Source organism: Hoplias malabaricus, chromosome 3 (assembly GCF_029633855.1).
Source record: "Hoplias malabaricus isolate fHopMal1 chromosome 3, fHopMal1.hap1, whole genome shotgun sequence".
Lineage (NCBI taxonomy): Eukaryota > Metazoa > Chordata > Actinopteri > Characiformes > Erythrinidae > Hoplias > Hoplias malabaricus.
In genome coordinates, this window is record NC_089802.1 from 55,282,600 (window position 1) to 55,300,012 (window position 17,413).

Genomic DNA, 17,413 nt, shown 5'->3' on the forward strand with positions numbered 1-17,413 from the left:
AGCTGCTTGAAGTTCTCCTGACCTTCAGCTGTTATGATGGGCAGTTTGAACTGTTTACAAAAACATCAGTTTTTACCCTAAGAAGCACTCTGGCTTCTGCTATTTTGCTTGGCTCCAAATGAACAATAAGGCCATGCTGATTTCTCTGATGGATATATCCCTGACATTATCACATTTTTGTTTCATCATTCATGGATTATAGAAACGAGGATGTCATTTTAATATATATGTATATATTCCATTGTGAGGTCCCTGCCTTTTCATGTATTCTCCATGGTTTCAAAGGTATGGTAAAAGTAAATGTACTGAGTGCTTTGAGGATTTGAAGACTGTGACAGTTGTGTGTGTTTGGGTAGAGCATGAGAACAGAGGGCAGGAAAAGGGCTCATTAGATGTGTCAGTGGGAGTGAAAAGGAGTGATGGTGAGGCACTTAATTAGTGATCTTCCGGGCAGCTCACCACAATGAGTCCGAATCTGCTCGTAGCCTCCCCTCTCTGTTATTTTGTACTGGACACATTGAATTAGTGGCAATCAAGTCAAAGACAAAAGTGGTGATTATGGCTCAAGCTGCTCCTTGCTGCTTAGGGTGATAAAGTGGAGCTAATGTCCTGTAGGGATGCAGTGTGTAGAAAAGATGATCCTTTGCATTTACTGTTCCTCTGGAGTGTTAATTTGTGATGTAGTCCACTTAGACATGTTAGGAATATTGTGGTAAAAAGTGCTCACTCTAGGGTCTTTGTTTTGTTAAGAAATAATTTCTATACCGTTCATCCAGTAACAATGTTGTGGGAAGAGTAACCCATGGAGAGCTTGATGAACAAAATACAGATTGCCAAACCATTTTTGTGGGTGTATTCTTTTGACTTTGTATATAGGCCTCCCTTGGTGCACTGCCAATTTATGAGCTTTAAAAGGATGACTGTTTTTGTGGCTTGTGGTATAGACTTTGCTAATGAAAAGCACAGATGATTCTGTCACTCCCCTACTGATAACAACCTCCTTCCAAACCACCTAGTAAAGAATGTCTGAGTTAGAAAAACCTAGGCCGGACAGTTCCTCACAAAAGAAATCAAAGACCTATTCAGAATCAAGGCCAGACTACAGTTTAAAGGTTCTAAAGTTAAAACTCAAATGTCTTTTAGACCATCGATGCTCTCTTACGTCAGCTTCAGTTCTTCCGATTTCACAGCCTTATGTTTTCTTTTGTGAACAGTTTCTGATGTTGCAGAGAAGTCAGTTGACCACACAGGGAGGCTTTATTCGGGTTGGAGCCAAATCTCTGGTTTTGTCAATTCCAGCTGAGCATTATACATCTATAAGACTTGAGTCTATTTATTTCTAGTGAATGTGTCGTCTTTGAAGGTGTCTTATACAAGTCAAGGTTGTTTGGCCAGTTTTCTTTCGATGTTGCTTTTACTGCACATGAAGTTATATAGGACTATAAACACCATAGAGGTACAAAATAGTTGAATTATATAACTATGGTTTTTGACAAGCATGGCACCACTGACTTTTGTCATTGCATTTTACTGTGTGTAGTACTGTACTTGTAGTTCACTATGCAGTCTCTCAATTTACTGCAGGAATGACTGAAGTTGGATTGTTTTGCCACTCTCTGTCCAATTTCTGTTTAAGGAATGTGTTAGGTGTCCTTTTTTGACCTGATACATCATTATATCTTTGTTGAAAATGATGAAAATATCCAGTAGGATTATTTCCTTTGTTCCACTGTTATAATGTTGCTATTGACCTGTTCTTCTATGTCTTTTGTTTCAGTCGTTATTGGAAGGTATTAGAGATGTACAGATTAACAGAATCTTTTAAAATAATTCTTGCAGATTGAAGTTCATTTACAATTAGTGTGAAGGCAGTTATTAATCAAACTGATCAACTATCATTTAACTGTTTTGAAACTCAAGTTTGTCATTTTACAAAGTGTACAGGGAAATGGTGGGGAACAAGAAAATATAAGCCACTTGGCTATTGCTTATTTTAATGTTTCATCAGTGGAATATAATGTCCTTTAAATTGAAATAATGAAAAGCTCTTCACCACTTGCCTTATTACTCAGTGGGACAGCATAATTGATGCTATGTTGTTTAAGATTTTAAGCTGACTAATATTAGATGGTTAAACTTGAATGCTGAAAATGGCTTATTTTATTTGGTACCTGTAGGATTTTACTTGCTACTGACAAGAAATCCTAATAAATGTCTGAAATCCTCTGCAAATATCCAATATATTCAGACAATCTTCCCCAGACACCTCTCTGTCAACCAAATCAACATGTGTTAATCATCCTTGCTGGCTTTCACTGCTCTGACTTGACAACATGTCCATCCCATATCTTGACATCAGAAGATGAGGTGACTGAAATGTCAGAACAGTGTTTATTTTTATCAGACCATGGGGATACACAATGTGTGTTAATGTAAACAACACATTTACTTGATGGAAATGCTCTGTGGAAATTGCTTTATACCGATATTATATCCTGATTTTAATTTGCTACACCCATGAGAAATGCGTATGTGTAATATATAATGAATTAATTTGTACTTGTGCTTGCCATTCATGAGAATGGAGAGATGTGTCATTTAAATGTCTTGGGTATTTGCTTGTCAATAATTTAAAAAATATTATTTTAACACTAACCACAAATGAAGTGAAATGTTTTGTTTGAAACCTGAATCCTCATATATCACCATATGCTGAGTACTTTCGCAAGTGATGCTGTCAAGTCTGTAATACAGACTTTTTCCATTTCTTCTTGTTTTGACAGCTTTCTGATTCAGCCTTGTCTTAAATAAATGAAATGCATGCTCAGTGGGTTTGGGTGAATGACTTGGTGAGTCAAGAAAACACTATTTTTTGGCCTTCAAAAGCGGACCTTTTTTGTGTTATTGTTCTGCTGCAAGTTAAAGCACATTTTGATTGGATGTGAAAATACTGCTGTACTCTTCATTATTGGGCCTGCTCTGCAAGATGTAACAGCAGATGTAATCAGTTCTATTATCTATATAAACATATGCTTCACCAGTGAGACTGTATACTTTCCAGTCCATTAGTCTCCTACAAATTTTGTGTATCATCAGTATTTTGCCAGTAATTCTTGATCTTTATTTATTTATTTATTTAAATTATAAATATACAAAGAAGAGGAAACACCTTTATAAATCCTCTTAGGGAAATTACTTATCTGCATTTGACCTATCCATGGTAGTGAACACACAAACACATTAGTGCGTAATTCTCCATACACACTAGGGGCAGCGAACACACACACAACCCGAGCAGGGGGCTGCCAACCACCTCTGCGCCTGGAGAGCACTTTGGGGGTCGGGTGCCTTGCTCAAGGACACTTCAGCTGTGAATGAATTTTCTCTTGCCTGTTCCGGGAATTGAACCAACAACACGCTAACCTCAGGGCCACGGCGACCCCGAGGCTTATCTCATGTATGCATCTTGTAATTAACCTTCTAAAGTTTATGGTGTGGAATTGTTTTTTGTGTGTTGTTCAGTTCAGTTGTTCAGTTACCTGTCCCTAATTACCTAGTTACACTATTTACCATAAACGTCTGTCTGGCAGTCATAAGTGAATGAAGTGAATGACTGTTATTAGCCGGTAAATTTATACACATCATTCAGAACCCATGCATTAAATCGGTTTGAAATAAAGCTCAAAGGGAGTTGAGCATCAAAATGCAAAAAGTTATTTTCCACACAATGTGATGAGATTATAATAATAATAATTATTATTATTTTTAACCAACATAACAATTTGCCAGCGATTAATTCGGTCTTATGCTGTTTCTATGGTTTATAATGGGCAAAAACTGCTGAACTCTGCTGAAATCTATATGCAGAAAAGCACAGCTGCCCATAAACGGCCCATAAAATGGCAGTTATTAAGGATTCAGATGGGATTGAATCCCTGACAAACACCGGGAATAATTACATTACCCTAGTTCCTCATTTTAAACTAATCCTGTTTGAAGGATGCTATTGTCCTTTTCAAACTGAATCTGCTCATGTATAGTGCTAAAACATCCAGTATTGTCACTGTCTTAACACCTAAGGAATGTACTGCAGGTATTTAATCAAGATCACGTAGTAGTACTATGTTTCATATTTCTTTCGTGTTTTGTACCTTTACCTGTATATTATATGTATCACCCCCTCCTCGCTGGACACAATGGAAATAAATAATACATTTTAACAGTCCTCCTTAGCCAGGACATGTTTTGGGACATTCTCAATAGGCAAGAACATTGTAATAAATGTATGTAATTCTAATATTATGAGCAGCGCAATAGATTTCATTGAAGTTAGTACATGGTTGGCTAATGTAGTGGATAACACCACTGCCCACTTTACAGTAAATTGGGATGAATTCCCTCTTGGGCAGAAACCTTGTACTGCAGCACCTGGTATGTTTCAAGAAGCTGTTGTATTTAAAAATAAACCTTGTCTGTCATATCTGTGATTTGTACATTTGCTGTGAAGTAAAAAGCTAGGTGTACATCCTTTTAAAATGGTGATTCTAGCATTGTTGTCTGGGATAATGCACCAATAAAAGTCTTGGTCAGAAAACAGTTTTTGCTAAACTTTTGCTAAGCTTTTTTGCTAAACTAAACATTGATTAAAATGTACATTCAAATTTAATACCTTAAATTCATTTTGTATTACAGTAGAATAATGGAAATCACTCGTCAGGCTCTAAGTTGGGTGTCGTACAGCTGAAGGAAGCAAAAGTGTATGAGTGCTGTAGAAGTGAAATGGCATTTGGAAAACCTCTTGGTCTGTTTCTGAGGTGTGTGAAGGACTCCCATTGAGGACCCCCCTCCTTAATGGCTATGATGACATTTCTCTGCCTTTTGTCACTCAGAGCTGAAACTAAGCACCAGGGGTTGGAGTCACAGACTTGATTTCATGAGTCGAATAGAAATCAAGCACTGTTTTCACCTCCTGTTGTGCTGTGTGGAGTTTGTTATACTAAGCTCTTTGATGGTGCTTACACTGTAACTCTAAATGATTTATAGGTCTGGTTCTTGTATATGCTTTTAGGACTAAAGAGAGGTCATTCAGTGTCAGTTTACCTATAAAACATGGGGTTTCAACAGCAGTTAGATGTACACACATCTTGGAGTGACTGCATTTGAGGATACACTGTGATTACGAAAGATATCCTTCTGAGCTTTTGCTTAACATGGAGTTATACAAAGGAAAAAACTATATATAATCTGTCCAAGTTTTGTTGTTTTGTCTGCAGATATTTTATATCTTAAACCATGACACAGATTAAGACTGAATTCATTCCGAGATGAAGGGTCATTTTCTAAATTTCATTCATTGAAAGGTAAATAAAATCTTCCCTTGTAAACAGTGTTTCCCTTTAATGCCCTACAAGGACAAATTTTAACAAAAAATTTAGGCCTAATAACAGATGTACTGAGTAACTCATAGAACTACTCAGAGCCTGCATCAAGCAGCAAAGGAACTGCAGTTTGTGCAGGTCTATTGGAGCTGTTTTTTCTTCTTTTGGATCTTTTTGGTTTAATATCTGAAAGGTCAGTTGTCTGATCAACCTGATTGCAATAAAGATGCTGTTCAAAGATGATCAACAAAACATACTCACTAAAATCTGAAATTTTAATGGAAAAATGATAGTGAACATAAAATTGATCACACAAGAATGTGTGTGTACTTATACACACATACATACTGTGAATAGCAACATTCTTTTTGTAGAAAAGCTTGGTGTGTGTGTGTATCAGCCATTAAATCGTGCTGCTTATTTAGTGACTGGCTTAGTAAGCCTTGTACCTTCACGATCAAGTCATTATACTCTGCAGTCAGACAGTATTGATTTTTAATTTCATCCACATCAATACCTTAAAAGCCTAATGCTGATGTGCTATAGCATACCACCCCATTCTGCCAGTGTTAATGCTCATGCCTACTTAACATAATTTGAGCTTAGTTATGTATTGAAGCAAGTATGTCAGTTGTATTGAAGAATCTATTGTGTATGACCCGCTCTACCTTTAAGGTTTGTAGCTTATGCAGGTTATAAAACAATGTTCCTGAATCGGGTCAACGTGCTGACATTCCCATTATATAAGAGTAGATGGTATAACAAAAATAAAACATTGTGATATGTAAAGATCTTTTATTCCAGATGAAGCAAAATGGAAATGCCTGAAATTCAGGACACATTCCAAAATATGAAAACGCTGACAATAAATAGAGCAAACGTTGTTAAATATACATTTTGTGGGCCAGAGAATGTGACACACAATTCAGTTTCTTTAACAGAGAGAGGTTGGTTATCCAAGACAATGAATTATTATTTTTTTTTTAGTTCGACTGCATAGATTTTCATAGATGTTCCTCTATGAAACGGTGATCTGGCCCACTGTTTATCTGCTACAGTTTGAAATGTTGGACTGCTGGATAAAAGTAAAGCAAAGTAAATCAATTAGAACCATTTTAAAATAATTAGTGTTTTCAGCACTGTAAATCTATTTAAACGTTCTGTATTTGTCCATTTCATATTTTTCAGCTGAAAAACAAAGAAACAGAGTTCAATTTAAGTGGACACTAGCAGTGCCTCCTTCGTTTTTAAAATATTACTTTTAATTGTTCTTAAAGGCTAAGCACCACTTAATGGACCTCCATGAATATTTCACATTATTTTAGTTACTGACATATATAAATATGAATTAAAATGAAAATAGCAGCTTAATTTGCTTTAAAACTAATAATTTTATTAAATTGACGGAAAAACCCGAGCTCGCTGTGAAAATTCTTGAACGCAACCGTGACGTCACTGGTGGACAACAGCTAAACAACGCCGCGGTAAAACACCGTTATGACTGACTGTTATGACAGTATCTAGCTAAATAACAAACATTATTCATGACAATAGCCTAGCAATAAGCTAAACTCAAATTTAGAGGTACCGTTAATCTTGTAAATGTGATCGAAGTTGAACTCGAATTCATCCGACACTATAAACCTCCGTAATGCAGCTACGTAGCCGAGTATAATCTGAGCCCCCGAGTTTAGCAAGTCAAGCTAACGTTAAATAACACCAACTAAAACAGGCGAAGTGAGTGTCCTTACCCTGTTTACCTCCATGTTACAGAGGCTCTTGAACACCTTTCGTTGGTGTCCTTACATGTCCATATTGTTGGAAAAGCGCCAGTGAAATGAGCTACAGATAACGGAGTGAGCGGAGGGTCCTTTCCAAAGTGCCCGTTTAAAGTTGACAAATTTAGTCCATTTTCTGGATATTTTGGGATCTTTGGGCCATTTGTGCACAGATGTCCCACTGTACATTGAAGTATTGCAGCCAAAAACAACACACCTTTTCGTCATTTTGCATTAAATTAAGTGCGACTTCTGGAGTTGTTGTCCACCGTCTACGTCACATGCAAGACGCCTATTAGAGTTTCCGAACACCGTTGGGGGCGGGGGGGACCAACAGTCTTTTAAACCTTATTCCTTAGTAATAAATAACATGTTTTTTGACTATCAATAAACAAAAGTTAGGAACTCAAATTCCACTGTATTTATTTGTTTGACACTTTCATATCGCTGGTGCTTAGCCTTTAAGATTGTAAAGCAGGTTGTAATTAACAGAATGTGTCTGCAAGAGGGCAGTGGCAAATGTAACAGAATATATGTATGTATGTAACCCTACTGTACAAATGGAACATAAGTAGCTAAAATCAATCATATCAATCAAATCGTGCATAATGAGCTGAAATCTAAGCAGCTTCTAATTATGTAGAGCATGTATTAAATTCGCCTAAATGTGCATTCAGTTGTTCAGAGTTGAAATCTGACTATTGCTTTAATAGTCTCCCAGAACTGTACTTTCACAAGATTTCTAATGACAAGGCTCACGTATCATCATATTGCCCCCTGACCCGATTACTTGGTGTTATAAGAAATTGAGTACTGGTTGAGCTCAGTAGCACTTCCAGCTTCAGTGTTGATAAATTATAAAGGCTGGAGGGGGGCTCCTTCTGCAGCATGTGTTACATTCACAAGTTGCTGATGCAACACGTCACCCAGAGGTGTAAACAGCAAAAGGGAGAATTCAATTAAGAGAAGATGAGTTTTCCTCAGCTCCCTCTTTTGACTGCACACCTGAGCAGGGATTTTTTTTGATCTGCACACAGGCCTGGGGGTTGGAAAGAAGTGAATCTTATCTGTGAATAAACTAGTTTGATGGGTCATAGGTCACTGGTTTCTGTGTTAGTCAAGAGCATTGAGTCTGAGAGAGCAATCTCTAGAGTGCTTCAGCTTCGGCGGGAAAGGTCAAGCAGTCTTAGCTCTGTTGTGATGGGATGAATTTGGTATGGGTAGTGTTACCTGAGATAATGAGCCATGACTCAGCAAGGTGAAGCTGATGGAGTCACTCTGAGAATTGGATCTCTCTCTCACACTCTCTCTCTCTCTCTCTCTGCGCACACACAAACTCATTGACATTATATCAACGCACCAAGAAAACAGCAGTGACGTGACTTCTTGGAGTAATTAGTATGAATGATTAGATGCTTTCACAGCCCATTCATCTTCCTCACAGATGAAAGCACACTGGCCTGAGTGCTATGAATTTTGCGCCGAAATCAGTGCTTGAGCTCTAAACGCTCTTTACACCATAACCTATTAGTGTGTGCCTGTTCCAGGCCAGTGCTTTCTGCTTCCTGTTCACTCTCCACAGTCGCACAACATTTCTCTCCCGCTGACACAAAGCCTATTGAGATGGTCTGAGCTGTTAATTTATCCCGTCAGGCCTCACTGAATTACAAAACTGCACACGACCCACCACTTCCCAGCTCATCTGCGCCCAGCATAGCTTTTTAGGTTTCCACCAGAAGTCATTGCACTCCTTGTCTTTATTTAAATCCATCCTGATATGTTTGATCTGTTTGTAGGGGAGCTCATGCATAGGGGAGAGTGTTGTTGATGTAAATGTTCAGTGTTTTAGCTGTCACCGGAGTGACGTCTCAGAATTTTTCAGCCCAGTGCACACTTTGATAGCTTCGTGCGGCTGCACTGTTTATCACTTGATCCAGCTTTGAATAAAAGTCCTTCCCCTTCTCCGCTGCACTGGAGAAGTGCATTGCCATGTGGGTGACTGATTGCGATCAGTGTGATCATGACTGAAGGAGAAAATAAACTTTTATTTGCTCTCCAGATGAAAATGATTGCTCTGATTAGGGACTACAGCCCATTAGGTCACATGCAAAAGAGCATTATCCTATTACCTATTTATATAAACTTTATTACATCCCTGGGCATGTGCATATTGACACTGTTGCATACACCTGCGTCATCATCAAAGAGCTTTTTAATTATTAAAAGTGTATTTTAGTTTTTGTAGGCTTTGAATAGCTGTTCAGGTAATGTAGCTAGATTTACGGTGCACAAAACATGCTGTATTTGTTGCATGGCTTGGTTTAATGTGGGTTGTTTATATATGCTTCGTACTTGGGCTATATTTAAGCCCTCAAGTGGGTAATTAAAAAAAAACAGGTGTGAATTTTGACTTGTGAACGTTACACTTTAATGGAAAAAAATACTTACAATGAATAAAGTTACTTCCATGGCTTTCACGTTTATATTCTTCTAAAACTAAAATATCTGTGCAGTTGCAGTGAAAATTCCCAGATGTCAGTCTTATGGGACCAGACAGCTATTTAACTTAAGACTGTTTAATCATATTAAAAAGTCTGTTATTTTATCCCACTTTAGGTTGTGCATTGCGTTCCCCTGCCAGTTGACTTTCTCTCTCTCTCTCTCTCTCTCTCTCTCTCTCTCTCTCTCTCATGTGCTCTGTCTCTTTTTCTTGTGTGCTCTGTCTCACTCTCCCCCTCTCGCACACACTCAATACTGCAAAACATAACTGCAGCAACAATTGCATATCATTAATCTTGTCTTTCTCATTTCTTATAGGTTTAAAAAGTTTTTTCTTCTGTAACTTTAATTACCCACACATGCATAGATGCAGTGTTTTATGCCCTTAAGACCTTATTGATTTTAGTGAGTGTGTGCAAGCTTAATTACAATTTTCTTTTTTTTTTCCCTCTCTCTTGTATTGATTTAGCACCAGAAGTATTGTCCAATATCAGATCAATTTCTTCTCTTTTACAGGATATTCTATGTATCACACGACTCCCAAGATTTGAAAATCTTCAGTTATATTGCCAGGGATGGGCAGAGCAATGTGTTCAGATGTAATGTCTTCAAGTCGAAGAAGAAGGTAAGATCTCCTTTGAGGTGCTTCTTACAGATTATCCATTCAATGCTTGAAAATTTCTGAGGATGACAGAATCCTGTCATTGAAACTCCATTTGGCAGTGAGTGAAGGTGACGGAAGAGTGGAAAGCCCTTATAGAGCCACACAATCGCACATGCACTCTTATTCTCATTCTCACTCTCCTATTTGATTGAATATGCATTCAGTACACATGTTTATTGTCGCTCTCAAGGAAAGAAATCTTATCTTAATTCACAGAAAAAATTAAACTTTAACTGCCAGTGTATGTAATGTTTTTACTTGAATTATGGAGCATTTATATAGGTCCATTCAATGTGACCTATACAAACTTAACACAGTGTTAAATGCGACTGTTTTGTCAAATCATGTCAAAATATGAAACGCTACAAAAATGGAAATGCAAGGTTTTGTTCCAACAATTGTATTATGTATCTTACACTACACTATTTGTGTATTAGTGTGTACACACAGACACACACATCGGTACACATCCTCTTCATTTCACTTTTTCCTTCAGGGTATGGAGCTAAAATACAAAACGCAGTGGGGTTTCAGTAACCTGGGGACGCTTAGCCGAGACAGTGTATCACAATCCTCCGTCACGCTAACATGCACAAAAAGTGCCTATGAGCAAGTATGCAGAGCAATTTTAGCTAAGGGCTGTTATTTGTTACTACAGCAGCACTGAGTGAAGATTGTGACTCAGCTGCCATTACCAGTTCCCATACAAGAAAGCAAAACTTCTGGTTCCACAAACCTAGTGCAGTTATTTGGATGTGTGTTGTGATGCTTCACTTTCTGTGTGCCTTTACCAGGCTGCCAGCAGAATTAAACAAATCAGCTGTGAGTGAGAGAATTGTGCTTGTAAACAGAAAGTTGCCGGTTTGTTCCCCAGAGCAGACAGGTCATGACTGAAGTGCCCTTGAGCAAGGCACTAAACCCCCAACTGCTCCCTGGGTGCTGTGGCTAGGGCTGTGTGCCCTCCATGCATGTGTGCTCACTGCCCCCTATTGTTCACTTGTGTGTGTGTAAATGTGTTTCACTGCACGGATTGGGTTAAATGTGGAGAACAAATACCTGTGTGCAAGCACATTGGCCAATAAAGTGATTCTAATTCTAATCTAATTTCAAAGCATAAAATACTGTATTTATCTCCAGATGTCTTTAGAGTTCAGGCATCAGGTTTGCCAGCTTGATATTTAATGAATTTTGCTCAAATTTTCTTAAATTTTCATTGGAATATAAAAAATTCTGACCCATGCTTGGAGCTATATGAGTACAGACCTTATCACTTATGGAACTAGAACAGTGGTATCGGCCAGTGCAGCTCAAGAAATGCTTGTCATATCTGGACAAAATTTTCTTTTGTACAAAAATATACAAATCCTTATTTATCATTTTAATATAAAACCTTTTTATGTCAAGATAGTTACAAAAGCTTTAGTCAGTGTTTGGTGTTTCAGATTAAATGCAGCATTAGTTAGAGTCTTGGGTGATTTCAGACTGACTGTCTGAGTGAGTGAAAGAGGTACTTACTGGAAATACTTGTGTGCAAGGAGGGCGTCGGACCAGTAGCCACATATCAACCTTCCATCGACATCAGCTGAGTACAAGAGTGAGAGCAAAGTTGTCCAGTGCTTGCTGAGTTGAATGGTAACATTACCTACAATTGTGATGCATCATGTGTGTCTTTGGTTGAAATATTGTTGGGCCTGATTATGATCACTTTCTCTGACCAGTTTTCCACACCGACCTAATTCTAAATCCAGGAAAGAGAATGTGAAATAAAATCATTCCCATCACAACAGCTAAGGAAAGATAAATATGCTGAGTGTAAGTGTGTCTCAGCTTGGCAGATATTTTCATAAAACACTGTCTTTATTTGTCATCTCGTATCACACAGTGTGTCCTTAAAAACATGACTCTTAAAACACATGTTTTTCCTTGCTGGTGTAAGTTTAATTTGTTTTCATCAGCGGTGAAATGAGAGTGGCAGAACAACCTAAACAAAATGCATGCGTCTCCACCTCACATTGGCCTCTACTCCCATATACTACATAGCACTTATAACCCAGGTTTCTGCTTCTAAACAGTGCAGAGTATGTCTAACAAAGAGACAGTTGGGTTTTAACTATGTGCCTACATCTGTACTGCAGTAAAATATAGTAGAAGGCAGTTCTGAAATGAGATTTAATCTGAGAGACCTTTAGAAGCACAAACAAAATACGCTCCTGTGACCAATTACTTTGTATTCGTGCAACAGAATTCAATAAATGTACTTTTCCCTTCACACTAAATTTAGTAGATTAACAGTGTAATTTATTTCTCCATTTTTTGCCATATTAGAACAGTGATAAATGTGACTTGTTTCTCAGCTTTGGAGGCCCTCTGCACAACACATTTTAGTGTACAATTGAATTTGGAAAACAGTACCATGGACTGACACCTACATAATTTCAAGAGCGTTAATACATCTGTTGATAAATATGCTTTTCGCCTATGTTAGAGGCTTGCATCTCTGTAGCCATTGTGTCTGCTGCCATTGTTAAGGTAAGCTCTTCCAGTCTCTCGCATTTGGGGCATTACTATAAATGTATGCTTAGGCAAAGAAAATTACACCCAAAGTATACAAAACAGGAAGGCAGGATGGGTTTAATTTGCTCCTGAAACTGGCACAGAAAACTTGCTTTATCAGAAAGAACCAACAGAAAATGTGCATCTGTTATATTAAACTCAATATTAGAAAAGCATTAAAAGATGGATTGTTAAAGAAAATATGCCTGTTCAAGGATGAGGTCAACGCCATGTCTGTTGTGCACCGAACTTGAATTTATTAGAGGTGTGTGGCCACAGGGGCTCTGGCTCAAGTAAAAAATCAGATCCTCCATCATTGCCTCTTATGTTTGCCAAAAAGCACATCATATACTGAATGGTGATTATTATTCATCCCTCTGAAATAGATGTAGAATATGTTGGTGTCTGTAGACCATTGTAACCTTCGTCAGAGATGAATGACCATCTACAAATTACACAGAGAATTGCGTTCATCTGGGTCTAAGCTCAATGGGGTTTAGAATGACCTCTGTTTTTAATAACTATTGAGGAAAGACCCCAAAATATACAATGGAGCTTATGCCCAATACAACACATACTAACCTCTTTCACTTGGTAAATTCATGAAAAGCAGTAACATTTTTGGACATGAAATTTAGGAATTGTTATTGAATCCAGTGAAGCTAATAATTCTTCCAAAGATATTCAAGTAGTTGCATACCATATTCATGTTTGCAATCATGATCATTTTAATTCTGAATTGAATTTAGTGTTATAATTGGATCATTTGCATGCATTTACTAGTAAACACTGAATAATGGATTAATAGGTAGTTGTAAGAGCTTTTGCTAAAACAAATATATTTGAAGATATATTATCAGATAAGTATAGAAAACTCTTAATTGGAAAGCATTTATTTGTACCCCTGAACAGAAAGTGTGACCCCATTATAACCACAAGAGCAAGAGACACCAGGGTGCATACCAGCTTTCTGCAGCTTCTGGAAATTGGATATATATAAAATTCACTGAAATTAAACTCACCAGGGAAGTGGATTTTCAACACGGGATTTGCGAATAAGGACTTTGAATTAAATTGCAAGGCTGTAAGAGCTTGTAATCCAGAAAGAGGAGAGTTTATGGAATACCATGAATTGCCCTTTCATTGTCATAGGCTGATAAATGCAGGTGGCACCCAGGGGAATCAATTAAAGAGCACAAGCCAAAGAGCAGGCAGCTGGGCTGTGCATTTTAATGGCATCTGATGGATACAGGCAGATCCTTGAAAGGTGAGAGGAGAAAAGAGCTGATGAAGAAGCTGCCAAAAACTTCACACACTCTGCCCGGGATCATGTCTGCCAAGTGAAGTTTTAGTTATTGGCCAAAGGGCCGTCTCCTTTCATTCAGTGTCCACATGAACAGCCAATGTTATCTTGGAAATCCCCAACATCTGTTGAGTTTGAACAGGGCTAAAAAGAGTTAAATAGATGTAGATTAGGGTCTCACCCTTATTTAAAAATCCCCAATTTGACTTCTGCTTGCTCAATTGCTTGTCAAAGATTATGATCAGGGGCATGGCTGATTTATGTCTATTTTCCAGTATCCAGTTTTTTCTACTTGACTGGTTCATTTTGTTTATTGGCAATTAATCTTCTCTGTCATACACCAGTCTGGATCACATGTTTGTATTACAGTGTTGTCAGCCATTCAACCAAAGTAGGACAAAGCATTTTGCCTTCATTTATCTCAGAAACCTTCAAGCTTGTCATTTTTCCTTCTCTTTCATTTTTTGACATTTATTCACATTGAAGTGACCACGCCGACCATGGACAATTTTTCATGTTGCTCTGTTTTAATTGGCTTATGATGAGACCTCATACGAGCGTATCTGGAGGACAGGTGTTTTAATTGAAATCCAGTTTCAGCTCAGCAGCGCGTGTACTCAACTCAGAAACAGAAATTGTTCAGGATTGCTCCGAGCCATAACTGCATCACATCCATCGTGTGAAATCTGGATAACTGCAGACACGAAGATGGGAAAAGTTACTTTCAAGCTTGGTATGCTGCTTTTTATTTAAGAGTTTGTTTTTCCTCTTTGTCTGTACAATGTTTAGGTACAGTGCTTTGGAAAATCAGCACTCAGCCCCAAATGTTGAGAGCCTCTTTTATTTAATTTCCAGTGAAAACAGCTATTAAATACAAGTCATTTTGAAGTAGCCATTTCTGAGGAGTATTTGATGTGAGATAATATGTGGAAGGAGATTGCAAGGGTTTACGAAAAATGTATTGAATGCATTGAGAAAATGAGACTTCTAACAACCAGACCAGAGTTGGTGGACCTCAAACACGGTCATATTCAGAGATATAGACGTGTGTGTGTGTGTGTGTGTGTGTGTGTGTAGTCATCTCCAGGCTGGCTCCAAGATGTGTAGCTTGTCAAGAAGAAGAGAAAATAAAGAAAAAAAAACAGAAAGAAAACAAGCAAATCCGTCTCTGGTTACTAGTGGTCTGAATACAATGCACCGGCTCCAAAGCCCAGCACTCAGCATCACTGAATGAGTTTGTGATTACTTGGATAAGGTTTTGCAGCCCACTTTTTTGCAGTAGTTGAAAAATGTATGTTCAGGTTTTTAGGAAAAACTGAAATTGAATCTGGCAATCAGTCAATCAAATAATAAATAAATCAGCTGTTACACAAATCTTCTTAGGGCAAAAAAATCTATGTACAGGTTGTTATGAAATACTGAAATTGAATCTGGCAATGAATAATAAATAAATAAGCTCTGACACATCATCTCGTGGTGAAAAAATCGAGAAGAATGGTTGTTTTGACTAGAATTTAAAGGAAGGGTGGCATCTTTTGCACTGTTATATTACCTGCAGTCACCAAGGGAAAATTAGGTTGTTAATAACTGGTAATTTTCAGATAGTATGGCAAAATGTCCCAGTACTAAGCACAAGGCGAGGAGGAAGGAATAAAAACTGAGGGAGAGTCATTATGATAGCACGACACAGCTCCATGATAGCACATGGATACTCATGTTCCCATTCCGACAATTGAGCGATTTCAGCAGCTATTGATTGTTAAGGCAGAAAAAATTTGCCGCTGGAGAAAACAATTTAGACAGAAGTGTCCCATTATTTTAAGCAGGGCTCCCTGGAATGTAATTGCTCTCCAGAGCTGGGAACACCGCCTAGCTCATGTCTTTCTCCAGCTTTGCTGTTCATTAGAGCCCAGCAGACTCGCCGCTGTGCAGAGGAATTGTATTTCACCTGTTCAAATTTGCCTCCAATAAGCCGCCTATGGCTCTGTGTTGATAGTGTGTCCTTGGCCTGCAAACACAAGCATTCACAATGTAGTGATAAGTGTTGATTACATTGGTTCCATTGTTTGCTTTTCTGTTTTGATATATTTCATGAAATTAGCTGTGGCTCTTGATTTGTTTGCTTAATTTGCATACATATATTTCTTTAAGTATCTGTGTTTGTCTGTCTGTTGGCAGTAGGCATCATTTTAAATCATAATATTTTGTATATGATTTGTACACTGTCGTTTATTTTTAACAATGGCAAAGCCAGGGAAGACCTCCCTGAGTGCAAAAGCTCAGTGATGAGTAGCAAACGGAATTCTTCCTGGCACTTGTGCTATAGTGCTCCCAGATCACAACACTTCCATTGTGGCTTCAGATCCTCCCAGCCTTATACACCTGACATGCTGAGCTGAATGGTAAAGGAATGAATATTATCAGGGCTCTGCAGAGATGCAGCTGTGCTCTGATCTCAATACTAAGCTGTGATGGGCGTTTTGCCATGAAGGGAAAATGCCATGGATTGTATACTTATTTTCTCCCACCCACAGAATATGCCCTTGAATATTAATCATCTTGTTCTCTGTGTAACTAATTTTCTACTTTATGGTTATCAGGGGTGTGCTTGTTCTCTTAGTCATCCCCTATTCATTAAAGCATTAATCGTGTGCTAACTGCTTTTAGTGGCAGAGTGAAAGTTATCTATGAAAGAAGCTAGATTAATTGTAGTAAGCCCTTTCCTACCCTCCCACGACCAGAAATTGTCTTACAACAAATGACATGTTTGGGGACAATTAATTTGTAGTGAATTGAGGCAAAATGTGCTGCTAAAAATGGTACATCCAAAATGTCTATAATTTATGATGAGTTAACATCTGGAGTACAATCAATAACAAGCAGACAAGCCAGATGGCCAGCAAAGCATTATTATTTTTAGCTTTATAATATGGGTTTATTGTCACTTGTAAAGGGTTTTTTTGTTTGTTTCTACCACACACAAAAAACACTTACAAAAATGCTTATAGTGTGTCCTCTGTAGACATCTCAGTCATGATAACTAATATTCCACTCATGGGCTAACTACAGACTTGCTGTTGACAAATATCTGTTTCCCTCTACTTTGAGCCCTGTATTCACAAGGCATTGGCTTGTTTTCCAAATTTCACACCTCCTTCATTCTCACCCAAATTTGTCTACATTCCCACCTACATTTAGCACGGAAATTCTTGGGTGTCCCCAGACATATTCATTACGA

At 38.0% G+C, this 17,413-nt stretch overlaps 1 protein-coding gene across 2 annotated transcripts in view; it reads left to right on the plus strand.

Annotated features, from left to right (window-relative positions):
- nos1apa (nitric oxide synthase 1 (neuronal) adaptor protein a) overlaps positions 1-17,413 on the plus strand; it is a 108,646-nt gene that overhangs the window by 51,874 nt on the left and 39,359 nt on the right. For both annotated transcript variants that reach the window (XM_066664173.1, XM_066664174.1), the window contains one exon: positions 10,172-10,280. In XM_066664173.1, coding sequence (XP_066520270.1) covers positions 10,172-10,280 — 109 coding nt within the window. The remainder of the gene's footprint in view (positions 1-10,171; positions 10,281-17,413) is intronic.